Here is a 26,975-nt window from a genome sequence, read left to right on the forward strand (position 1 = left end):
CTGAAATCCTTGGCCATTTTTCTTTGGAAAACAGCTCCAGCTCAGTCAGATTAGATGGACAGCGTTTGTGAACAGCAGTTTTCAGATCTTGCCACAGATTCTCAATAGGATTTAGATCTGGACTTTGACTGGGCCATTCTAACACACGGATATGTTTTGTTTTTAACCATTTCATTGTTGCCCTGGCTTTATGTTTAGGGTTGTTGTCCTGCTGGAAGGTGAACCTCCGCCCCAGTCTCAAGTCTTTTGCAGACTCCAAGAGGTTTTCTTCCAAGATTGCCCTATATTTGGCTCCATCCATCTTCCCATCAACTCTGACCAGCTTCCCTGTCCCTGCTGAAGAGAAGCACCCCCAGAGCATGATGCTGCCACTACCATATTTGACAGTGGGGATGGTGTGTTCAGACTTATGTTCAGTGTTATTTTTCTGCCACACATAGCGTTTTGCGTTTTGGCCAAAAAGTTCCATTTTAGTCTCATCTGACCAGAGCACCTTCTTCCACGTGTTTGCTGTGTCCCCCACATGGCTTGTGGCAAACTGCAAACAGGACTTCTTATGCTTTTCTGTTAACAATGGCTTTCTTCTTGCCACTCTTCCATAATGGCCAACTTTGTACAGTGCATGACTAATAGTTCTCCTATGGACAGATTCACCCACCTGAGCTGTAGATCTCTGCAGCTTGTCCAGAGTCACCATGGGCCTCTTGACTGCATTTCTGATCAGCGCTCTCCTTGTTCAGCCTGTGAGTTTAGGTACACGGCCTTGTCTTGGTAGGTTTACAGTTGTGCCATACTCCTTCCATTTCTGAATGATCGCTTGAACAGTGCTCCCTGGGATGTTCAAGGCTTTGGAAATCTTTTTGTAGCCTAAGCCTGTTTTAAATTTCTCAATAACCTTATCCCTGACCTGTCTGGTGTGTTCTTTGGACTTCATGGTGTTGTTGCTCCCATTATTCTCTTAAACAACCTCTCAGGCCATCACAGAGCAGCTGTATTTGTACTGACATTAGATTACCCACAGTTGCACTCTATTTAGTCATTAGCACTCATCAGGCAATGTCTACGGGCAACTGACTGCACTCAGACCAAAGGGGGCTGAATAATTACGCACACCCCACTTCGCACTTATTTATTTGTAAACAATGTTTGGAATCATGTATGATTTTTTTCCACTTCTCACATGTACACCACTTTGTATTGGTCTTTCACATGGAATTCAAATAAAATTGATTCATGTTTGTGGCAGCAATATGACAAAATGTGGAAAATTTCAAGGGGGCTGAATACTTCTGCAAGCCACTGTACCTACCTTTTGTGTTCAGTGAACCCACCTCATCACTGCATTTACCTACCTGTTGTGTTCAGTGAACCCACCTCATCACTGCATATACCTACCTGTTGTATTCAGTGAACCCACCTCATCACTGCATATACCTAGCTGTTGTGTTCAGTGAACCCACCTACCTACGTGAGTGCACGCAGTGGGATATACCACTCCGTGCACACCTGTTAACTGCACCTGTGTGACTGAACATTGTATTAATCAAGTAAGTGCATACCTTTTACTTCACCCCCCCGATATGGACAAAATGGACAAAACAGGTAGAGGAAGAGGTAGAGGCAGACCCAGAGGAAGGCCACCCGGCACTGGCAGGTCTGTGCAAGGTCATGTTTATATGATTTCATGCAGCCCTGGCCCAAAGTACAGTGCTCAGAAGAAGGCACGTGCCATCAACTCCCAAGTTTGTCTGGACGTGGTTGACTATTTAACACAGAACACCTCATCTCCCGCAGCCACCAGCGCTACTACAAGCACCACATCCGCTGTATTTGACACTTCGCAGGAGTTATTTGGTGGTGAAATCACTGATTCCCAGCCACTACTGCAACAACAAGATGAAGGCGCTAAGCAAGTTACACCACCTCATGTGTGAGTTACGCGACACTATGGACGTAACATGTGAGGAGGAGGATTATGAAGTACCTGCTGTTGGTGCAGTTTTGGAGGTGTCTGAGGCAAGCGAAGCAGGGAAGGATGATTATGATGATTATGATGATTATGATGATACAGATGCCACGTGGGTTTCCCAATAGAGGAGATGAACAGGGGGACAGTTCAGAGGGGGAGTCAGAGAGGAGTAGGAGGAGACGAGTTGCTGAAAGAAGCAGGGGGAGCTCGTTGTCAGAAACAGCTGGTGGCAGTGTCAAGCGCCATGTATCGCCACCTATGGACAGCCAGCCAACATCAGCCAGCCAGCCCCTTCCTCCTTCAGGTTCAGCGTCTTCAGCCACTTTCTCCCTTGCACCTTCACAGCCACCCTCCTCCACTCCGCCTCTCACCTTGAGTGGTTCCTGCTCCTCTGCCCACAGCAGCCAGGTGTCCGTGAAGGAAATTTTTGAGCAGAAAAAGCCAATTTCTGCCAGTCACCCCCTTGCCCGGCGTCTGACAGCTGGTGTGGCGGAACTGTTAGCTCGCCAGCTGTTTCCATACAAGCTGGTGGACTCTGATGCCTTCCGTAAATTTGTGGCCATTGGTACACCACAGTGGAAGATGCCAGGCCGCAATTATTTCTCTAAAAAGGCAATACCCAAACTGCACCATGAAGTGGAGAGGCAAGTGGTGTCATCTCTGGCACACAGCGTTGGGTCAAGGGTCCACCTGACCACGGATGCCTAGTCTGCCAAGCACGGTCAGGGCAGGTACATTACTTACACAACCCATTGGGTCAACCTGGTGACCGATAGCAAGCAGGGAGTACGTGGCTGTGCAGCGGACCAACTTGTGACACCTTCACGGCTTGCAGGCAGGCCTCCTGCCACCTCCTCTCCCCCTTCTACATCCTCTTCGCTGTTGTCATCCTCCTCCTCCTTGGCTGGTGCTGCAATCTCCTCTCCAGCTACACAGCCCCATCTCCCCAGGGCCTATGCCGCATGCCAGGTACGACGGTGTCATGCCATCTTAGACATGTCTTGCCTCAAAGCAGAGAGTCACACTGGACCAGCTCTCCTGGCTGCTCTTAACAAACAGGTGGAACAGTGGCTGACCCCAGGCTTAGAGGACATCCTGAAGCAGGCCAGGAAGTTGTGTGGGCATTTCAGGCGGTCTTACACGGCCATGGCATGCTTTGCGGACATTCAGCGGAGAAACAACTTGCCGGTGAGACGCTTGATATGTGATAGCCTGACTCGCTGGAATTCGACACTGCTCATGTTCTCTCACCTGCTAGAACAGGAGAAAGCCGTCACCCAGTACCTCTACAATTTCAGTAGAAGGACACAATCTGGGGAGATGGGTATGTTGTTCCCCAACAACTGGACACTGATGCGAAATGCATGCAGGCTCATGCGGCCATTTGAGGAGGTGACCAACCTGGTAAATCGCAGTGAAGGCACCATCAGCGACTTGATCCCCTACGCTTACTTCCTGGAGCGTGCTGTGCATAGAGTGGTGGATCAAGCTGTGGAGGAGCGTGAAGAGGAACAGTTATGGCAGGAACAGTTGTGGGAACAATTTACATCAGAACCAGATGCCTTCTCAACACCTGCGGCAGCACAGAGGAGGGAGGAGGACGAAGAGTCGTGTGGGGAAGAGGAGTCAGACTCGGATGATGAGGAATGTGTTTCTGTGGAGGAGGAGGAGGCAGCAGCAGAAGAACAACCGCAGCAGGCGTTGCAGGGGGCTTGTGCTGCTTAATGTCCCCGTGGTATTGTTCTAGGCTGGAGGGAGGAGGAGGAGGACTTACCTGACGTTACTGAGGAAGAGCAAGACTGGATGGAGAGTATGTCTGGATCCAACTTTGTGAAGATGGCATCTTTAATGCTGTCCAGCCTGTTGAGGGACCCCCATATAAAAAAAAAAACTCAAGGAGAATGAGCTGTACTGGGTGGCCACGCTACTAGACCCTCGGTATATGCACAAAGTGGTGGACATGTTACCACCAAGTCACCTGAAGGCAGAAAGGATGCAGCACATGCAGAACAAGCTGGCAAGTATGCTTTACAATGTGTATAAGGGTGATGTCACAGCACAACGCCATAAAGGTGCCACTGCCAGTAATCCTTCTCCCATGTCCACGCATGCAAGGACAGGACGCTCCAGCGATCTCATGGTGATGTCGGACATGCGGACATTCTTTAGTACAACACCTCGCCTTAGCCATTCCGGATCCACCCTCCACCAATGCCTGGACCGGCAGGTAGCCGACTCCATGGCCTTAAGTGTGGATGCGAGCAGCGATGATGAACCCTTGGAGTACTGGGTGCGCAGGCTTGACCTGTTGCCAGAGCTGTCCCAATTTGCCATCCAACTTCTGTCTTGCCCTGCCTCAAGCGTCCTGTCAGAAAGGACCTTCAGTGCAGCTGGAGGCATTGTCACTGAAAAGAGAAGTCACCTAAGTCACAAAAGTGTTCAGTACCTCGCCTTTATCAAAATGAATGAGGCATGGATCCTGGAGGGCTACTGCCCGCCCAAAGACTAAGTCAGTCCCCACACACAGCATCTCTGCCTGCACGCTGTGTGACTGCCTGCCCCAAGACTAACTCGCTCCCCACACAGCATCTTTGCCCGCAGGCCACTTGACTGCCTTCTCCGCCACCACCAACAGGGTCCAGGACTCTAGGTGGATTCCCTGAATTTTTAAGGCTGCTGCTAGCAGTGGCTGCTATACTAATTTTTCTGGTGCGTGTACATGCCTGCCTCATTTTTCTGGCTGCAGTGCAGCTGCAACAACAAAACAAAAGGCATGTACATGTGCCCATCCCCTTCGTGATCATTACCTTGCTGCGGTGAAGGGGCTTGCGTATCACAATGAAGCAATGACCGCCGGCTATATGAGTGTCTCGGGGGTAACAGTAAATCAACTCCAGTGTGTCTTGCATAATATTGAATCTATCTCTGACATTCTGACTCTAGCAATGGAAGCCTCAAGTCCAGAATGGCAAAGAGTGATAACCGCTCAACTGGAAGAGAATGTAAGAAGGAACTTACGATATGCAAGCAGGAAGACCTGGAAATTTACCAGGTACAATAAAACTTTTTCCTACAGATTCGTAGTGGGCAGAGATTAGTCCTCCAATTATCAAATCTCCCTCTTGATAGTATTCATATTCAAACAGGAATCTTCTGGCATTTATTCTGCACTGGGTGTCCAGGCTCCAGGCTATGACTGTTCCATAGTAAGTGACGGAGAGGAGTGACAGCAGATAACAGACAGACTGTACAGGACACCAGTCCATGTCACACAGCAGATATAGTGTCACCAACAGCTGTGCACATCCTATGCACAGGAGAGACACATACTCACCAGCATCTTATATGCATACATCTGAGACAGATTTACACGCACAGACGCACAGATACAGCAAAAACCTATGATAAAATTGTAATGTTATTTGTTTTTTTCTTTATTCTTACACAGATATGTGCCTTTTAATGCAAACAGTTATTTTATGTACAAAATATCAGCATTGAAAGTTCTACAGTATCACTAACTTTTAATTAGATACTAAATATACTGGGATATAAGCTGACCAGTATACAAGCTGAGGTACCCACTTTTCCCTCAGAAACCAGGAAAACGTGATTGACTCGGGTATAAGCCCCCTCCACTGTGGCCAGATGTTCCAGGGAACACTTGAATTTTATCAAGCCACCTAACTATATAATTTAAAAAGACAGTTTGAAATAGATCAATAGTATATTAAAATATCCATAAATATAGTATTCAGGTAAAACTCAAAAAATTTATTAAGTCCACTGATTTCAGTAATTCAACTTAAAAGGTGAAACTAATATATGAATAGCTTTTTATATTATTTGTTGTACCTGTTGCTCAGGGTGCACCCTATCATTGACTTCAAAGAAATTGAGGTGCCTGAAAAAGACAAAACAAAAATATAATAAACAGGTGGTTGGCACCCATGGGTTGGACCCATACTATGCTGAAGGAGTCATAAGGGTGGACACAATTAAGTAAGGTTCTTATCCTGTGCATATGTCTTCTTATTCTTCTCTCTTCAGGTCCTACAAGGCTTTCGTTAGGGAGTTATGAGAAGGTTATGAGAAGGTGAGATGGGAAGTGAGGGGAATAAGCACTCTATTAATTTATTAGTGAAACCTGGTACCAGTATAAAGGTAAAATTATTCTGAGGAGATCATTACTGCCCGAGTTTTCATTTCCCTGTCAGGAAATTGCCTTTCTTCCTCATCATTAGGACAGCAGCACCTAAGGAGCAGCACCTAAGGAGCATAATATACTTTTAGAGTAAAGGCATTTCAGGAAAAGGAATACTCTACCCAAAATTCTCCTACAACCTAATTTATTCAATCGAAAGGTAATCTTTATTGGACACTCACATATTAGTGGTCAGTGGAGGTAGTGGGACACGAGGGAAGGGGGAGGAAACCTGAATTCTTAAAGGATACCCGAAGTGACATGTGACATTATGAGATAGACATGTGTATGTACAGTGCTCAGACAGGAAGTGCCTACAGTGTGATCCCCACTAAGAAATTCCAACTATAAAACACTTTCCTAGCAGAAAATGGCTTCTGAGAGCAAGGAAGAGATAAAAAGGGGAATTTCTTATCAGTGAGGGTCGCACTGTAGTCACTTCCTGTCTAAGTCAGGACTGAGTCAGCCACTTACATACCTGACATTTAACTTTTTCAGGCAGAGAAAGAAAAAAAAGTAACACAGCATAGTTATTTGTGAGCTAGGCACTGTACATACACATGTCTATCTGATCATGTCACATGTCACTTCAAATATCCTTTAAATGTAGCTAAGGCTCTTTCAGAAACCTGATCAAAAGGAACCTCTTACAAAATCAATAATAAAATAAATCTATTGCCATTGGGGACAGAAAAAAGATTTCAATGAACAGACTCAAAGAGGTTTAGTACACACAGAGGAGGTATAGAAAAGAACTTGGAGAGTAATCAAGAAAACTTTAATTGATACGTGGCAAGAATTTGTGACCTATTACCTGAGACATAATCAAATATACTGGGGGTTGGTCAAAGACTAGTATATTAGTTGCAATTTCAAACTTATGACCATTGTGTGAATTATAGAGCTTTGAAGGTTCATATTCTATACCATTGATTTCCCCCTGCTGTTCAGCTCAGGTTGGAGAAGTATAATATAACATTTTGGAAAGAAAATACAGCCTAATAGTCCAGCACTGGAGGTCAGTATGGCGAAGACCTCACCAGCCACCATGTATTTCCCCCTGGTGCTCAGATAGGCCGGGATCATGGCAATCCAGACACTGCAGAACACCAGCATGCTGAACGTGATGTACTTGGCCTCATTAAAGCTGTCCGGTAATGTCCTCACCATGAAAGCCAGGAGAAAACTCACAGCTGCCAGAAACCCCATATAACCCAACACAGAGTAGAAGCCAATCACCGACCCCTCATTACACTGAATGATGATCTTCCCAGGAGAAGAGAGCATGTCATATTCCTGATATGGAGGAGACACTGACAGCCAAACAACACAAATCAGAACTTGGATAGAAGAACAGGTGGCAACTAAGAAATAGGAAAGTTTGACAGAAACCCATTTTCTCCAGTAACTTCCTGGTTTGGTGGCTTTGAAGGCCAGGCAGACAGTGACAGTCTTGGCCAGAACACAGGAGACCGAGATGGTGAAGAAGATTCCAAATGACACTTGTCTCAGCATGCAGGTTATATCTACAGGACATCCGAGGAACAAGAAGACACAGAGAAAGCTCAGCAGGATGGAGGCCAGAAGAATGAAGCTCACAGTCCGGTTATTGGCCTTCACAACTGGGGTGTCCCAGTAATAAATAAAGTGTCCTAATACAAACAATGTCATGGAGGAAAATATTAAAGCAGCCAATGAAAATATTAAAGCCAGAGCATCATTTTCATAGGAAAGATAGTCATAGGTTCTGGGGACACAATTCACCTTCTTCTCATCCGGCCACTCTTCATCAGGACATCTGAAGCAGCTTTCACTGTCTGAAAAGGGAGAAGCAAGCAAATAAATGACTTATATATCTAATATAATCTAACAGGTGGAACAGTGAAAATGTATCATCTATATCTGAAGTAACATTTTATTTTTTCACATATATGAACATGATGATGATTTTCTAGTGTTGGAGAACATAAGTGTTCCTGCAGGTCTGGACTGAACTTACTATTAGGGCTTTTCCACTACATGAGCTCCAGTCTTATTTTTGGGCACATGAGTTTGGCAGATCACAACACCTCCACTGGAATAGTAGAAACCACTGTGCACCATTTACATGCGTACTTTTACAAAGGTACGTGTAAAAATGGATGTGACATGGGGGTTGTAGAGCATCAGTAATGTTACTGATATATTTTACTATCTGCTATAGTAGGAAGCATGCAGAAGCAACAGCAATGATCTGGATATATGCAACGAGCCACAGCAAGTACCACACAGCTCCGTGGTTCAATGTACTAGAGTAATGGAGAAACTACCTTCTTGTAATTAATGTTCTTTTTTATTTAGGTAAAGTAAAAAAGACATGGTGACATTTCAGAGAATTAAGAGCTACTTTTTCAAATTTTTCCAGTCCCTAATACAAACCACGTCCAAACTTACTATCCTTTGCATTGAACATAGCACTACAATTAACCAATGAGTGATCAGCTAACTGATCAGCTGATCGAGTTGTGTTCCGGGATACCTACTTACACCAGATGGGGAGCTGACTTTGTGAAATGCAAAGTGCTGCTGTCAGAATTCTAGAGGTTTATTTATGCAGGAAAAGCTGTCATATGTGCATGTTTTAAGTTTTAACCTCCTTGGCGGTCTGATTCTTTCCAGATTTTAGGGTCTAAAAGCGGTGCAATTTTTTTTCACTCTTTCAGACCCTAAAACCTGAAAAAAATCATTCTGGCAGGGAGATCTGCAGCAAAATTAAAAAAAAATTACCTTCCTGGGCTCCTGGGCTGCAGTTTTCTCTTTGCCCACAAGATGGCGCTAATATACATATAAACGAACTTCTCTATATTTCTCTAATATAGAGAAGTTCGTTTTCAATGTTAGCCCCGCCCCCGATGACGTCACGCTGCCACCACCGCTCTGCTGCCACCACCACGGCTGCGCTGCTCCAACTGGCTGCCGGGTCCCCGGAAGAATAGCGGGGACATGGGGGATCCCGGTGGCCAGGGAAAGACCCCACACTGCCGGGGAGAGAGGCTGGAGTCCCGCTGCGCAGCGAGATCGCGCGCGGGACTCCACAACTGCAGGTACAGCTCTGCAATGCCTACCCCGACCTGAGCTCGGGATCACCGATAGCAGCTGCTTTTTTCTACCCCGAGCTCAGGTCGGGAAAACCGGCAAGGAGGTTAATGTTCTATGCAAAATTTTATTGTAAAGTTGGGTACTTCGTTAAAATATTGCTCTTTGACATCTCAGCATATTCCAGGCAGTGAAACCTTTATAAGATTATTTTAATTTGTAAGCTAGAAGATTGTTGACATGTACTTGTTACAAGACCGTTACAGCCAGCAAGAAAAGAAAACATTTCGACCAAACACAGCTCACAAAATGTACTTGTGAACTGAAGCGGTTCTCTGGCATTTGTGTATAAGAATTCCATGGGCTTGATTCACAAAGCGGTGCTAACTGTTAGCACGCCTGTGAAAACCCCCTTAGCACATCTAAACGAGCTTTTCGCGCGCGAAACTATATGTGCATAAAACTTTACGCGCGTAAAACTTTAAGCGCGCACTGCACAGAGCGCAGGGTACTCCGCGCGAAGTGCCCATTAAAGCCTATGGGACTTAGCGTGCGCATAGAACTTTGCACGCGTAAACCTTTGCGCGCAAAACTTTGCGCGCAATCTGATTGAGAAATCCGGTGCTAACCTACTTAGCTCCCTGGTTAGCACTTCTAAAGACTTTAGACGTGCTAAGTAGGTTAGCACCGCTTTGTGAATCAAGCCCCATAAAGCCAGTGTGTTAAGAACAGCTCTTTGGTGCCCCCTTTTGCAGGTGTCAGCCTATCAACTGCCTGGTTTGCCTATGCCTAAATCAGATCCTGTTTGTGGAACACCACAGACAAAACTCTGTATACAATCTGGGCACTTCTGTATACACACCCAGTAGCCATCTTATATCCAGATGTCGGTTAAGACCTTTAAAGAGTGTGACTTTTTCCCCTCAAATGTTAATACAATGTTTGGCAACAATATTTTATTTGGAAATAAAGGTGTATTTTTTTCAGTTTTGTTGTCCGTTTACACAATATCACAAATTACAAGCCCTTATTTACAAAAATAACAGTAATTTACCCTGATGACATGCATATTAAAAAAGTCAAGTCCCTAAAGTAACTAGCATTTTTTAAATGCCACTCTGTTTATTTTTTCTTGCAAGTGTTTTATTTTGGTAACTATGGAAGGGTGGGGGGTTAAGGGTTTAATTAATGGGGGATGTATTTATTTTTATTTAATTTAATGTATGTAGGTGTCTTTTTACTCTTTGTCGACTAGTTGAACCCCCACTTTATTCCTGTGTACTGTTGTATTGTGATCAGTACACAGGAAGTGTTGTGTGTTTTTACTTTCACTTTGTCAATGATCATTGAGATGCCAGTGATTTCTGATTGCAGGCACTTCGACCAGGTTTGGAAACACATTTTCCCATTCACCGATCAACAGGTGAGTACGTGTGTGGGAGCATGCAGGAATATGAATTAGCACGTGCACTGAGCAATCACGGCAAGTTATGTTTATCCACACCCCTGGAGCTAAGATGAAGTCTCAAGGGTTGTAGATATACTGTCACCGGTGCAAGAAGTAGTGTTAAGCAACCTCACTATACATTGAAAATATATACTGTATACCGTATATACTTGCATAAAAGCCGACTTTTTGACCCCAAAAAGTGGGTCAAAAGTTGGGGGGCCGGCTTGTATGCGAGTCTGGTGGTGGTGGTGGTGGTCCGCCCCCCTCCGCGGCCGCCGCTACCGCTGCATTTACCTTACCCGGCGCCGCTTCTTCTATTCCCCTCCTGTCCGGCTCCGTAATTCCCAGCAGCGCTCTTCACGGCGGCTGCAGTAGAGAGAGAAAGCGGTCCCCATAGCAACCTCCGCTACAGGAAGCCGTGCTCTCTGCTGCTTCCTGTCTCATCACAGCAGCCGCCGTGAAGAGTGCTGCTGTCCTACGGAGCCGGAGAGGAGGGGAATAGAAGAAGCGGTGCCAGCTAAGGTAAAAGCAGCGGCGGCCGCAGGGGTGAGGGGAGGCGGGGGGCACTACCTAGCGATACTGGGGCACTATACTAGCGATACTGGGCACTATACTAGCGATACTGGGCACTATACTAGCGATACTGGGCACTATACTAGCTATACTGGGGCCCTATACTAGCTATACTGGGCACTGTACTAGCTATACTGGGCACTATACTAGCTATACTGGGGCACTATACTAGCTATACTGGGGCACTATACTAGCTATACTGGGGCACTATACTAGCGATACTGGGGCACTATACTAGCGATACTGGGGCACTATACTGACTATACGGGGGAACTATACTAGCTATACTGGGCACTATACTAGCTATCCTGGGGCACTACCTACCTATACTGGGCACTATACTATCTATACTGGGGCACTACCTACCCATACTGGGCACTATACTAGCTATACTAGGCACTTTACTAGCTATACTGGGACACACTCGGGGAATAAGGCGGCCAGCATTTGCTACCCCCGGCTTATATGGGGGGTCAATCATTTTTTACTTTTTTTTAGGTAAAAATGGGGGGGTCAGCTTATATGCAGGTCGGCTTATATGCGAGTATATACGGTATATAAATGACAGGCTTGCTGTATCACCAATAAGGATGAGTGAACATCACTTATGTTGTCCCCTCTTCTCAATGTGTAGCATTCTGCTCTCCATCATCTTGACACTTCCAGAATTTTGGGTCATGGAGGCGGAAGTGTTGGGAAGATGGAAAGCATCAACATATGGGAGGTTTTTTTTTCCCTGCCCCCTGTTCTACGACCTTATCAAATCAATTCCACACTTAAAACTAAAAACTTCAGTGGCTTCAAATCTCACATCAAAAAACTGTAGCATGTGTAGATAGACTGGGATGGAGACAAGAAGACATTTTTGTCTGATCCTGAGGTAAGCAATGATGTAATCACTGTCATGGTGTGATTTTCTGTTACCCTTATTGATCCTTCCCACCTGTAACATTGGAGACCTTCCCCTCTGAGCACGGGATGCAGTCATAGCAACAGATGAAAAATCCTCCATTTTGAGTTTTTCTGTATCCAGCAGGACATCTGTCATTGCATCGGGATTGTGGCATCTTGTACATGCAGTAAAATACATGAACATTACAAGGAAGATACACCAGCACCAGACCAACAAATGTTGATTTGGGTGTTACTTTTAATGACTAACTGTACACCGTTTATTGCAAGCTCTAAAAACTTTAAATTTATTTTTAAGGCATGATATGGAAATGGATCAGATCCTTAGCGAATGTAATATACAGCATGTAGCATTCCCTTTTGTACGGTTCTGATCCAGCTGTATATCATGCCTGAAGACAAAGCTTGCAATAAACTATGCATAGTTAGTCATTTAAGACAATACCTGAAACCAGGGCCGGCCCTAGACTTTTTTGCCGCCTGAGCTGGAGGGGTAGCGGGCAGGACGGGGGTATTGGGCCTAGCGATGGGGAGGGGGTCGGACCCCCCCCTCCCTTGCCTGGGTCCCCCGATCTGCGCTCCCCACCAGCTTTAAATAGTGAGTAAGCAGCCGACAGTAAGAGGCACGGGCGGGGTTCACTCACCTCTTCCTCATTCCAATGTGCGCTCCACTGACGTCACTTCCTGCAACACCGCCCACTGTATTGTAAGTGGCCGGCGTTGCAGGAAGTGATGTCAGTGGAGCGCACGCTGGAATGAGGAAGAGGTGAGTGATCCCTCGCCCGTGCCTCTTACTGTCGGCTGCTTACTCACCATTTAAAGCTGGTGGGGAGCGCAGATCAGGGGACCCAGGCGAGTCCGACCCCCCTCCCCACCGCTAGGCCCAATACCCCTATCCTGCCCGCTACTCCTCCAGCTCGGCAGCCCCCCCCCCCCGCACCCACGGACGGGCGGATGCCGCCCCTAGAAGTTTGCCGCCTGAGGCAAAAGTTTCACCCTGCCTCATGAGCGGGCCGGCCCTGCCTGAAACAACATTTGTTGATTTGATGTTGGCATCGTAATGAATTTTTTTCGCCAAGAGTGACCAAGAGATATTGGTGGAACAAACAACTTATAAATGGTACACATGAGTGGTGGTATACATCAAAATATTTATGTTCCATGACTAACACGAGACCATACCTAACTTGCATTACAAAGGAAGCTATCAATTATTTTCACTAAGCTTTAATTTTGCTGAATCAATGGCAACTGTCACTAGAGGGTTTGAGAGCAGAGGTGAGTTACTTATAGGCAGGGATGCTCAAATCCGCTCCGGATAAAATCCGGATAGTTGTTATTCCGGTTTCATCCGGTTAAACTCAAATCACCTGTGTGGGGTGGGCAGGGGTTAATCTTACCTATCATGATGTATTCTTCGGTTCTTCCCTCGGCGCCTCCCACAATGCGTTCCACGCACGTCATGTGACTACAAACACTTTCTCCATCAACCCGGAAGGAGGAAGTGTTTGTAGTCACGTGACCGTCACTTGGACCGCATCATGGGAGGCGCCGAGGGACGAAGCGAAGAAGATGTCATGATAGGTAAGATTAACCCCCGCCCACCCCGCACACGTGATTTCATTTTAACTGGATTAAATCGGAATAATAACTATTTGGATTTCATCCAGGGCAGATTTGAGCATCCCTACTTAGAGGGGCACTACAATAAACATTAGGCTACTGGTATACATTAGGCTACTGGTATAACCCTGTAGCAATAGAAAGAACATCAGACTAAGCTGTGTTTTTTTGCTTTTTTTAATAGCTAGAAAAGTTATTTTATGACATATTTAGAAATTCTTTACATTAACAAACATGCTTACCAATGTTCTCTGCCCCTGTTCACTTGGGCTGTGCTAACAGCTGATACCTCCACTCTCACTGCTGAAACAGTAGCCAAAATTCGAATGCATGCTCAGGAGGTGATGTTGTATGTTGTGTTATGTGCCGGGAAAGAATATAGATACATAAATAGGCAGTTAAACTACTTATTTACAATGAGTTTTGAACGCCCAACCTTCTGGTCCAAAGAGGGGGGCATTACCTCTACACCAGTAGGCTCTCCCAGGTGAGCAGCAATAAATGGTTTCTGTTAATTGTTACTGTTAAGTAGTTTTAATTAATGTAATTCTTTATTTTATTTTATTTTTACCATTGAAAGGCCCTCTTTTTATATCTTCTAAGTTTTACATTTTATTGTTTGTATCTTTATACTGTAAAAAAAGACTTGCTCCTTCCTTAATTGCATACATGTGCATTTATATGTGTCTGCAGAATACTTTCAGTTTCTAGTAACACACTGTGTACTTCTTTCTCTACAGCCCGCACTTTTTGTAAGCTATGAGTGATGCAAGAATCCACCAGATAGAACCATGATTCTCACATTGTCTGGGAAGTACTAAACTTTTTTCAACAGGCTGGCTATTTTCACACCCTTACAGCGGCTTGCAAAAGTATTCGGCCCCCTTGAAGTTTTCCACATTTTGTCACATTATTGCCACAAACATGCATCAATTTTATTGAAATTTCACGTGAAAGACCAATACAAAGTGGTGTACATGTGAGAAGTGGATCGAAAATCATACATCATTCCAAACATTTTTTACAAATAAATAACTGCAAAGTGGGGTGTGCGTAATTATTCAGCCCCGAGTCAATACTTTGTAGAACCACCTTTTGCTGTAATTACAGCTGACAGTCTTTTAGGGTATGTCTCTACCAGCTTTGCACATCTAGAGACTGAAATCCTTGCCCATTCTTCTTTGCAGAACAGCTCCAGCTCAGTCAGATTAGATGGACAGCGTTTGTGAACAGCAGTTTTCAGATCTTGTCACAGATTCTCGATTGGATTTAGATCTGGACTTTGACTGGGTCATTCTAACACATGGATATGTTTTGTTTTAAACCATTCCCTTGTTGCCCTGGCTTTATGTTTAGGGTCATTGTCCTGCTGGAAGGTGAACCTCCGCCCCAGTCTCAAGTCTTTTACAGTCTCCAAGAGGTTTTCTTCCAAATTTGCCCTGTATTTGGCTCCATCCATCTTCCCATCAACTCTGACCAGCTTCCCTGTCTCTGCTGAAGAGATGCACCCCAGAGCATGATGCTGCCACCACCATATTTGACAGTGGGGATGGTGTGTTAGGGTGATGTGCAGTGTTCGTTTTCTGCCACACATAGCGTTTTGCATTTTGGCCAAAAAGTTCCATTTTGGTCTCATTTGACCAGAGCACCTTCTTCCACATGGTTGCTGTTTCCCCCACATGGCTTGTGGCAAACTGCAAACGGGACTTCTTATGCTTTCTGTTAACAATGCCTTTCTTCTTGCCACTCTTCCATAAAGGCCAACTTTGTACAGTGCATGACTAATAGTTGTCCTATGGACAGAGTCTCCCACCTGAGCTGTAGATCTCTGTTGCTCGTCCAGAGTCACTATGGGCCTCTTGACTGCATTTCTGATCAGCGCTCTCCTTGTTCGGCCTGTAAGTTTAGGTACACGGCCTTGTCTTCTTAGGTTTACAGTTGTGTCATACTCCTTCCATTTCTGAATGATCGCTTGAACAGTGTTCCTTGGGATGTTCAAGGCTTTGGAAATCTTTTTGTAGCCTAAGCCTGTTTTAAATTTCTCAATAACTTTATCCCTGACCTTTCTTGTGTGTTCTTTGGACTTCACGGTGTTCTTTCTCCCAATATTCTCTTAGCCAACATCTGAGGCCCTCACAGAGCAGCTGTAATTGTACTGACATTAGATTACACACAGGTGCACTCTATTTAGTCATTAGCACTCATCAGGCAATGTCTATAGGCAACTGACTGCACTCAGATCAAAGGGGGCTGAATAATTATGCACCCACCACTTTGCAGTTATTGATTTGTAAAAAAAATGTTTGGAATCATGTATGATTTTCGTTCCACTTCTCACGTATACATCACTTTGTATTGGTCTTTCACATGGAATTCCAATAAAATTGATTCATGTTTGTGGCAGTAATGTGACAAAGGCCTCGATTCATAAACAGCAGTGCGATAAAAAAATCTTGTCGGGAAAATACCGCACTCGGTATTTTCCAGGTCTGTGTGCTAATTCATAAAGATTTACCCAGCTGCCCTTGGAGGTTGGTAAATTACCGCAGCCCATTGAGCAGTAGAGTAGAGCAGTGTGGCGATTCTCTCTTTGCCCTGCAGAAATGAATCACACAGACGTCTCTCTCTGGCTCTCCCACTGATGACTCAGACAGATGAGTCACACAGTTTTTCCCTGCCTGCAGAAATGACTCACACAGACAGCTCTTTCCACTGATGACTCAGACAGATGAGTCACACGGTCTTTTCCTGCCTGCAGAAATGACTCACACAGCTGGCTCTCTCCACTGATGACTCAGACAGATGAGTCACACAGTCTTTCCCTGCCTGCTGAAATGATTCACACAGAGGGCTCTCTGGCTCTCTCCACTGATGACTCAAACAGACTTCGGCTCTCTGCACTTTTGCATTCATCAGAGCTATCAGAGGTGTCGGTAACTTGTTATCGCCTCACTAGAGGTGTCGGTAACTACCGCCAGGCTTACCGCTTGTTGAAGGCTTTATGAATTGACATTTGCTGACAATTTACTGACATGTGTTGTCGGTAACTGCAGCCAAGTCGGTAATTTATCTCCCTGGTCGGTAATGTCAGCTTTTCATGCGGTAACAGACTTTATGAATTGACATTTTGCTAAGTGGTCGGTAAAGTCTGCCGTTTTCAGCATTACCGCATGAGGTAATGCTTTATGAATCGAGGTCAAAATGTGGAAATCTTCAAGGGGGCCGAATACTTTTACAACCCACTGTATATAAGTCAAGTGTACATAATTTCAACAATGTTACTATGACATCTTGAAAAAACAAAAATCATAAAGAGAAATATAAAAAATAAAGATAAGTAGTGCAATATTTCTGACATTTTCAAAGAAATGTATTTTAATCATAATCCTGTTTATTCAACTGATAGAGATTCACCTAACTCTATCAACAGAGAATTAAGACAAACTTAGAGAAAATAAATAAACAATAATCATTTACCAACAGATTCCGTACCTTGCCTCCTTTCCAGGTGACATTCTCTGCTCTAATGTTCAGTGTTTCATTTCCAGTTCCGGTGCCCTGGAGAACGGCCAGTGGTGTTGTAATAAGGGTGTGGCTATTCCCAATATTACGTATGATTGTGTTTCCTAGAGTTAAGCCAGATGGGATTTCCATTGTCTCTTTGAATGCGGCTTCTTGTCCCATTAAGTGTCTGTCATTAAATGTTGATACATAGCTGTACAGCTTTCCTCAGAGAATGGAAATGAGTATTACCACAAATAGTCCTCATCAATGGACATTACCACCCCCATTATTCATCAACTTCAGCAAGGGAAAGAAACATTTGATCCCCTCCTGATTCTGGTCATTTAACCAAGAAATGACTAGCCTAAAATGTATAATGGTAGTTTTATTGTACCAGTTAGAGACAAAACAATGGGATTGTGTCCACGGTGGCTAGATGGTGTAATGGTTAAGGGCTATGCCTCTGACACAGGAGACCAGGGTTCGAATCTCAGCTCTGCCTGTTCAGTAAGCCAGCACCTATTCAGTAGGAGACCTTAGGCAAGTCTTCCTAACACTGCTACTGCCTATAGAGCACGCCCTAGTGGCTGCTGCTCTGGCGCTTTGAGTCTGCCAGGAGAAAAGCGCGATATAAATGTTATTTGTCTTGTCTTGTCTTGTCAATCACGCTGGACGTTTGAGTCAGGAGTTCCTGAGCAGTTACCCTGTCTAAAGCGGGCCAAAGTGGAAATTATGTTAATCTTTAGAAGCAAATGATGGCAAAATCCCTGATGGACCTGGAGATATCGCTTAAACACAAGAAAGGGGCCCCTAAATTACTCAAACTACTGGAGATCTTTGCAGGCATGCAGGCCCGCACTTCCAACAAAGATGGCGCTAGAGGGTCAGAGACAGAAGTCGCGATTAGAGATGTGGAAGCAGCGATTACTACAGCAGCGGTACCCTTCTCCTCCTGCTTAACTGGTGACTCTTCCCCAGATCCAGGCACTCCAACATCCAGAAGCCCGGAAAAGGCCAGACTAAAATTGTCAGCTCTGAACGAGCAGGTAAGCTCGGTGGCCATCTTGGCCTCTCCTCTTCCGGAGCAGCACATAACACATGCGCTTCCCTCCATCTGAACAAGGGATTACTTAGGCATACTTAAAAGATCTTTTAATGTCCCTGAAATCATCTCTCTCTGCAGACATCTTACAAATAACTACTCATTTACAGCAATCAGTCAGCCTTCTAGGAGACAGAGTTGCCACTGTTAAAAATAGCATTGCTTTGCTAACTAAGGAGCACAATAACTTGGTGGATTGCTGGGAACAGAATCAGCAGGATATCAACTGGCTTAAAATGAAAGCAGCAGACAGGGCCGGCGCTGACATAGAAGCAAAGGGGGCAATTGCCCCAGAGCCCCCAACCTCTGCAGGGGCCCCACACCGCCGACCCTGCTAAATGCTGCACGCTCCTCTGCTCGCACTGCTCCCTGGGGCCCCTGCTAACAAGCTGCAGCAGTAATTACTCACCTCTTCCGGCGGGCGGCACAGTCCAGGCACTCTTGCCACGTTGGCCTCCTCCTTCTCTATGACCCAGCTTGTGTTTACAAATAACGTGCACCGGATCATAGAGGAGGAGGAGGACAATGTAACAAGAGTGTCTTAACTGTGCCGCCACCACCCGCAGGAAGAGGTGAGTAATTACTGCTGCAGCTTGTTAGCAAGGGCCCCAGGGAGCAGTCGTAATTACTGCTGGGGAGGAGGGGGGCTCAGGCAGTTGTCCCCCATTCAATTTGCCCCAGGGCACCGGAGCCCCTTAAGCCAGCCCCGGCAGCAGATCTGGAAGACAGGAATAGAAGCAACCTTAAAGAGGAACTCCAGTGAAAATAATGTAGTAAAAAAAGTGCTTCATTTTTACAATAATTATGTATAAATGATTTAGTCAGTGTTTGCTCATTGTAAAATCTTTCCTCTCCCCGATTTACATTCTGACATTTATTACATGGTGACATTTTTACTGTGGGCAGGTTATGTAGCTGCTCCTAGCTGTTTTGGCTGTTAGAGGCAGCTGTAAACAGCTAATTCCTGTCTGTGAACCTTGTTACATTGTAACAAACTGCCAAAAGTACTGCGGTCCTCAGAGCTTCTTGTGGGAGGGGTTTCAGCACAAAATCAGTCATACAGCGCCCCCTGTTTGTGAAAAGCATCATATTTCTCATGTAAAAGGGGGTATCAGCTACTGATTGGGATAAAGTTCAATTCTAGGTTGGAGTTTCTCTTTAAATTCAGAGGAGTAGATGAATCAATCTCACAAGCACAATTAAAAGATTTTGTTGGTAAACTAGTAAGCACAACCTTGTCGCAACTATCAGATATAGAACAATTTATAAAAAGGACCCACAGGCTCCCTAAACCACAAAACCTGCCTGATAATGTTTACAGAGGTGCGATCTGCAATTTCCAGTTCTTTCACATGAAAGAAAACCTGCTCCAATTTGTCAAACAACATGGCTCTTCACCGGATCTATTCAAATCAATCACCCTATGCTCAGATTTGTCTTAAAGGGAAGGTCCAAGCAAAAAAAAAAAATGAGTTTCACTTTCCTGGGGCTTCTACCAGCCCCATGCAGCCATCCTGTGCCCTCGTAGTCACTCACTGCTGCTCCAGTCCCCCGCTGGCAGCTTTCTGACCTCAGAGGTCAGGGCCGAATTGCGTACATTTTTACACATTCCCGCTAGTGCAGGAACATTAACAAATACATTTTTACGCGTTAGTGGTGCAACGCATACATTTTTGTTCCTGCACTAGCTGGAATGCATAAAAATGTATGCAATGTGGCCCTGACCTCCGAGGTCAGAAAGCTGCCAGCGGGGGACTAGAGCAGCAGTGAGTGACTACGAGGGCACAGGGTGGCTGCATGTGGCTGGTAGAAGCAGAACTAGCTGGTGGCGGGGGACTGGAGCAGCAGTGAGTGACTACGAGGGCACAGGGTGGCTGCATGTGGCTGGTAGAAGCAGAACTAGCTGGTGGCGGGGGACTGGAGCAGCAGTGAGTGACTACGAGGGCACAGGATGGCTACATGGGGCTGGTAGAAGCAGAACTAGCTGGTGGCGGGGGACTGGAGCAGCAGTGAGTGACTACGAGGGCACAGGATGACTACATGGGGCTGGTAGAAGCCCCAGGTAAGTGAAACTCATTTTTTTTTTTTGCTTGGACCTTCCCTTTAAGCCATGCTAGCCAAACACAGATCTTTAATGCCAATTACTAAGGCCTTAAAAGAAAATTATATTCTCTATCACTGGGGATTCTCCACTGAATTACTAATACCCAGAGGCAGTAAGGAGTTCACTATTCACGTCACTGATGACGATTGAAACTACTGACCTCCTGGGGAATTAAACCAAAGATGATGCCCCTAAACCCCAGCATCCTCCACCTGCAGCTAAAGTTCCACAAGACTGGCATTTAGTCCCTTAAAGGGTACTGGAAACTCTTTCGGGTACCTATGTGTGCTTTACCTGAGGTGATGCTGTTCATTTGGAGGACAATTTGTCACCTTTTCCCCCAAGGTGGAGATGTTGATCACAACTTGACTGTATATAGTTCAGCTCCCGCTACAGGAACCAGTACATTTCTGGAATTTTCCTATCTCTTTCTCCCACACCTGGTCACTTTCCTGATCATTTTGCAAGGCTGGTCCTTTCCCCTTCTCCCTTCCACCTCCCCGAAGCGTTCCTGGTCTCCCTACAAGATGCAAATCTCTCAGAAACAACAGATGACTAGCTACTTAACTCAGCACCCCAGCAAAAACTATGGTTTACTTTATTTTCATAAATGTCAAAGGACTTAACACTCCTATCAAGCAACACTCTATGTGGAAGGAGACATTAAAGAGAATCTGTATTGTTAAAATCGCACAAAAGTAAACATACCAGTGCGTTAGGGGACATCTCCTATTACCCTCTGTCACAATTTCGCCGCTCCTCGCCGCATTAAAAGTGGTTAAAAACAGTTTTAAAAAGTTTGTTTATAAACAAACAAAATGACCACCAAAACAGGAAGTAGGTTGATGTACAGTATGTCCACACATAGAAAATACATTCATACACAAGCAGGCTGTATACACCCTTCCTTTTGAATCTCAAGAGATCATTTGTGTGTTTCTTTCCCCCTGTTCTCATGCACTGAAGTGACAGGCTGCTTGTTTCTTCCTGCAAACAGCTTTGCCCTTGTTTGTAATTCTTCAGTATGTGAAAGCCCAGCCAGCTCAGAGAACGATTTATCCAGCTTGTAAAAGATAAGAGAGAAGAGAGAAGCTGCTCTAATCTAAATAACACACAGGCAGTGTGCATAGAGGGGCCTGGAAGGGGAAGTTTATAGCAGAACCACAACACTGAAGAACTTGGCAGCCTTCCAGACACAGGCTGACAAGTCTGACAAGAGAGAGATAAGTTGATTTATTACAGAGACTGTGATAGCAGAAAGTGCTGCAGTAAGCCAGAACACATTAAAATAGCTTTTTGAACTTGTAGGATGATAAAAAACAGGATGCAATTTTTGTTACGGAGTCTCTTTAAGGAGACAGGTGTTTTTATTCAAGAGACACGCTTTGTGAAAGGCAAGTCTCCATCCTGCTCTCATCCCAACTTCCCTCAGGTGATTTGCAACAATTTTCACAAACAAAGGGGGTGTCCTAGTAGCCTTCCACAAAGACCTCTTAGGTACAATGAATTTTATAGAAAAAGATAATTAAGGCCGGTATTTTCTCATCTCCTGTGTTATTAATCAAATGCCATGCACTATATTGAACTTATTTGCCCCAAATTCAGGCCAATATATATTCCCCAAAAAATTACTTTCTAAGGTGATGAAGGATAAATGCCCAGGTCTAGTTATTGGTGGGGACTTCAACCTAATAACAGATCCTGCTCTGGATACACCTAATCATAACACCAAAACCTACTCTAATCTTTCTTCCTTGTTAGCACAGTGGGACTTATACGACTACTCATAGATCAGAAAGAGATTTTACTTATTTTTCCAATGTCCACCACACATTAGTGATGGGCGAACACTTACTGTTCGGCATAGCGAAGGTTCGGGTGACGTCATTCAGCGCGCCTGCCCCCTCCCGCCACCAGGGGGTGCCGGTCCTCCTGAGAGCCGGCCGGCCCCTCCACAAGCCCCCCCGTGCCATAATACAGCGGGCGCGGGGGGGCTTGTGGAGGGGCCGGCCGGCTCTCGGGAGGACCGGCACCCCCTGGTGGCGGGAGGGGGCAGGCGCGCTGAATGACGTCACCCGAACCTTCGCTATGCCGAACAGTAAGTGTTCGCCCATCACTACCACACATATACCAGAATGACTATTTCCTAGTCAATATAGAAGGTCTCTGTTTAAAACCACAGATGCGTCTATCTACTCTATAACATTGTCAATGCCCCTATTTCATTACAAGTAAATGTCTTATCTACAAAGACCCCTCGGCCTCCCTAGAGGCTTAATAACTCTTTACTTCACCTGGAAAAGAATAAAAAAGTGACTTTTGAAAGCATTCAGGAATATTTTAATATGAACGAGGGGACAGAAATTGGAGAGGCTACTACTTGGATGGCTTTCAAAGCAGTCACAAGAGATTTATAGAATTGATAAAGTTTGGAGCTCAAACAAAAAAGTTAAAGAGTCCAAACTCAACTCTGTATTATCCAAAATCGAGGACCTAGAAGTGTCACATAAGTCAAACCCCACCTTAGCTGGGGAATGATATTTATTTACTCTCAAACAGGAACTTAGATCCTTCTTGACAAAGGAATATGACTTTAGACTAACCAGATTAAGATTATCCCATCATCATTAAAGTAATAAAGCTAGCCCTTTGCCAGCCTAACTAACCCAACAAAGTAATGTAATGAAATTGAATTATCCCTTTTCCAAGAAGCAACTTTTTGATTTCCAAGCAATTGCAGATGGCTTTAGCAAGTTTTATATTTCATTATATAACTTAAAAGAGGAGGAAAAGACTCACCAACATGCTCCTGAGATTATATCCAGTGCTGCTCAGCAAGATTTCGGATATCCGAGTTACTCAGATAATCCGAACTTTTTCCACTATCCGAACCAGATTTGGATTCTGGATACCTGGGCCAAATCCGAATAGCACTATCCGAGTTATTGCGGATATCAATCTGAAAATCTGGAATCCGTCGCATACTAAGGTTGGCTATCCGAATGCGGGTACTGTAACCATGGAGATGACAGACGTCATTGAGCCAATCAGAGGGCTCCCAGCCTAAGCCCAAGCAACCAATCACAGAGGGGAACCTTGGCCAGTCCCTCCTGTTTATAAGGAGGGGGGCCATGATGAGTATCGTCCTTGCTGTGACTGCACACTGAGAGACAACTCTAGTGCTGTTTGGCTAAGCAAGTGCATTATCACACTGTTAAACCCAGCGTTTTTGAGTTGAAACACCTTTACTACACTACTGTTATATTGTGTTGTAGTTAGCTAGCCTGTGTAATTTGTTTGTATCAGTCAGTCAGACTTTCAGCTGCAGCAGCTGCTAGTTAGGTCCTGTGTCTGTGTGTGTGCTGTGCACAGTCCAGGCCTCCTGCTGCTGGCTGGCCTGCTATTAGCCTTAGCTAGCTACAGTATAGGTAGGATTACTGTGTTATTGTGTAGTTAGTGCAGTGCTAGTTGGTTGTTAGAGAGAGTAGTACTACTAGCTACTACAGACACTGCAGTGCTGCTGTGCTTCTGAGCAGTGTCAGTGTGTCTTCTTCTACTCTGCTGTCTGTCACTCCATGCTGATTTTATCCAAAGTCCAAGCCCAATATTAATAAAGAACAAGTACCCCACATCATCTGTGACATCACATATCTTGTACTATGTCTGGCACTGGCAGCCGGGGGAGGGTCAGCAAGGCCAAGATGAGAGGGAGCAATATCGCGGCCTCCGTCAGCAGTTCTGCCGCCTCAGTCTCCATTCTGCCGCTAGCCACTGGCCGTCCAGCTGTTAGGGGGAGAGACGCAGCGGCGCGCAACGGCCATTTTCAAACAGGGTCGGTGGCGCAAATTGGAAGAGAAAGATGTGATGCAGCTGATGGTGGATGACGAGCAGGCCACCATCAGCTCTACAAAAGACATTCTGGACGAAATGGGCTTTGTGGAAGAGCCTGAGATGGTGACAGTAATTGTTGGGGGGGAGTCCGTCCATGATGTGTCAGTAGAAGAGGAGTTTGAGCAGGGCTCATTATCCCAGCAGTTGTTTGAGGAGGGGGAGTATGATGTTGATGACGAGATGAAGGACCAGTACTACCATCCACAGGAGGGAATTGTAAGCTCTGACTCTGAGGAGGAGGATCCGTTGGTGGGTCTGGCACGGGGGATCAGCATCGCTGACATTCGCAGGAGCAGCAGTGGGAATTGAATGTGTGACCCACAGCCTGCTGCTTCATCTGCCACTACTACCACCAGCCGCACCACTCAACCCCAGGTCCCAACCACCACAGGGAGAAATTCATCAGCAGCATCCCATTCTGGGCGTAAGGGAAAATTGCACTCCCCAATCTGGCAGTTTTGTCATCTGCCCTCACTGGAAAGCAAGTTTGTGACTTGTAATGTGTGCCATGTGAAGCTGAGCCCTCCAACTATGGCACCTCCAGCTTCATAAACCATCTTGAAAAAAAGCACAAACAAGAGCACGAGGCTTTCAAGAGGCTGAAGGAAGCTGGCACTGGCCCTTGTAGTGGTCAGAGCACCATAACCCTCTTTGCCACTCCTGCCATTTTCAGGCAGCCAGTCCTCCTCAGTGGTCTCCTCTACTCCCTCCTCGGCAAGCCAAAAACACCACCAGACCCTGCTGAGCGAGTCCTTCGTGGTCAGGGCTCAGCCTCACAGCAGCCATCGCATACGCCAGCTGATCGGCCTGCTTGCACGGGTCATGTCCTCCCAGCTCCTCCCGTACTCGTTTGTGCAGGAGGGGAGCCAGATGCGTGCGCTCCTGCAGTGCGCAGCGCGGGATTGGCCAATCCCCAGCCGGCACTACTTTGCACGCATGGCCATCCCAGCACTGCACCAATTTGTAAAGGTCAATGTGGAACATGGGCTTGACCATGCGGTGGGTGAGCGGGTCCGTGTGACAATAGACTCATGGAGCAGCCGGTTCGGGATATGCCACTATTTGTCCTTCACCGCACACTGGGTCAGTTTGGTGGAAGAGGGTGAGGAGGGGACAGCAGCATTGGGCACAGCAGCAGCAGTAGCAGCATCATCACCCCAGTGGGTTTTGCCACCCCGCAGCAGGGTCAGGGGAAGTGCAGCAGGTTCCATCTCTGATCCGGTTCCATCCTCCGGCAAACCTGCTGCCAAACACTCCCATTTCAGCAGCAGCGTGAAGGCCCACCACTGCCAAGCACTGCTGGAGATGGTCAGCCTGGGGAAGGACAGACTAACGGCAGACTACGTCCTGGCCAAACTCCGAGAGCAGGAGAAGAGTTGGTTGGCTGACCCCCAGAGGCCTGAAAGTCAGAGAGGTGGTGGCCAACAATGGGGCCAACCTGGTTGCCGCCATCCTCCGGGGAAACCTCAACCACATCCCCTGTCTGGCCCACGTCCTGAACCTGGCGGTGCAGAAATTCCTGCGCACCTACCAGGGGATGGACACTCTTTTGGGAGTGGCAAGGAAAAATGTGGGTCATTTTCGCCACTCGGGTGGTGCCACAGCGTCCCTGGAAGCCGTGCAGCTGGAGCTGAACCTCCCACGGTACCAGCTCATTATAGAAGTTCCAACACACTGGAATTCCAACCTGGCAATGTTGGAACGTCTGGTTCAACAGAAGCGGGCTGTCAACCAGTTCCTGGCCAAAGCCACCATGGAGGCCACCTTGTCCGGGACCGGCACCACCCACCTCCCGGACATCATCCTCAGTGCTGATTGGGGAAAAATGCAGCTGGGGTGCTTGGTGCTGGCACCCTTCCTGGAGGCCACCAACATGGTCAGCTGGGACAGTGTGTCACTGTGTGAGTGGGTGACCATTGAGTGCATGCTGGACAAGGCCATTTATGCTCTGCTGTAAGTGGGAGAGGCAGCATTGATCCAGCAGGAGCAGCAGCCACCTGCACAGTTCACCTCTGTGCAGCAGGAAGAGAAGGTTGAGGAGGACTTGCAGTTTGAGAAGTTGGAGGTCCCTGACAATGAAGAAGAGGAAGCACAGCCGAGTGCAGCTGTATTGGTGCGGAGGTGGAGAGAGCAGGAGGAGGCTCAGGAGTCAGAGGTGGAGCAGGACAGCACTGTTATCTCGGGGGTGCCGAAGATGTGTCAGCAGAGATGGCGTCCCTGTTCCCCATGGCAGTGCACATGCTGCAGTGCTTGCGCAGTGACCCAAGGGTGAAGCAGATGCATGCTCGGGAGGACATCTGGATCACCCTGATGCTAGACCCATGGCTGAAGGGGAAGCTGGTTCAGTTCCTGCCTGGAGGAGGACACCCGGTACGCCGAATCGGGGACTTGCAGAAGATTCGGGTTCAGCGCTTGGAGGAAGCCTTCCCCCAACCTACCATCTCCCCTGCTGTCACAGTCAAGCCAGCACTGCAGCAGGTGCCTGCATCCAGCAGCAGCAGGCGCCCAACAAACCTGCTGTCTCTGACAAAGGCGCTCTACACCATGCCAGTACCACTGCCTACAGAG

At 46.3% G+C, this 26,975-nt stretch overlaps 1 protein-coding gene across 1 annotated transcript in view; it reads right to left on the minus strand.

The window, feature by feature from the left end:
- Positions 1–6,917: 6,917 nt before the first annotated feature.
- Positions 6,918–26,975, minus strand: part of LOC137544920 (vomeronasal type-2 receptor 26-like) — a 42,842-nt gene continuing 22,784 nt past the window's right edge. The window contains exons 2-3 of the mRNA XM_068266019.1: positions 12,215–12,338; positions 6,918–7,990 (exon numbers count right to left, since the gene is read on the minus strand). Coding sequence (XP_068122120.1) covers positions 7,095–7,990; positions 12,215–12,338 — 1,020 coding nt within the window. The 3' untranslated portion in view covers positions 6,918–7,094. The remainder of the gene's footprint in view (positions 7,991–12,214; positions 12,339–26,975) is intronic.

The sequence above is a fragment of the Hyperolius riggenbachi genome, chromosome 1 (assembly GCF_040937935.1).
Source record: "Hyperolius riggenbachi isolate aHypRig1 chromosome 1, aHypRig1.pri, whole genome shotgun sequence".
Classification (NCBI taxonomy): Eukaryota; Metazoa; Chordata; class Amphibia; order Anura; family Hyperoliidae; genus Hyperolius; species Hyperolius riggenbachi.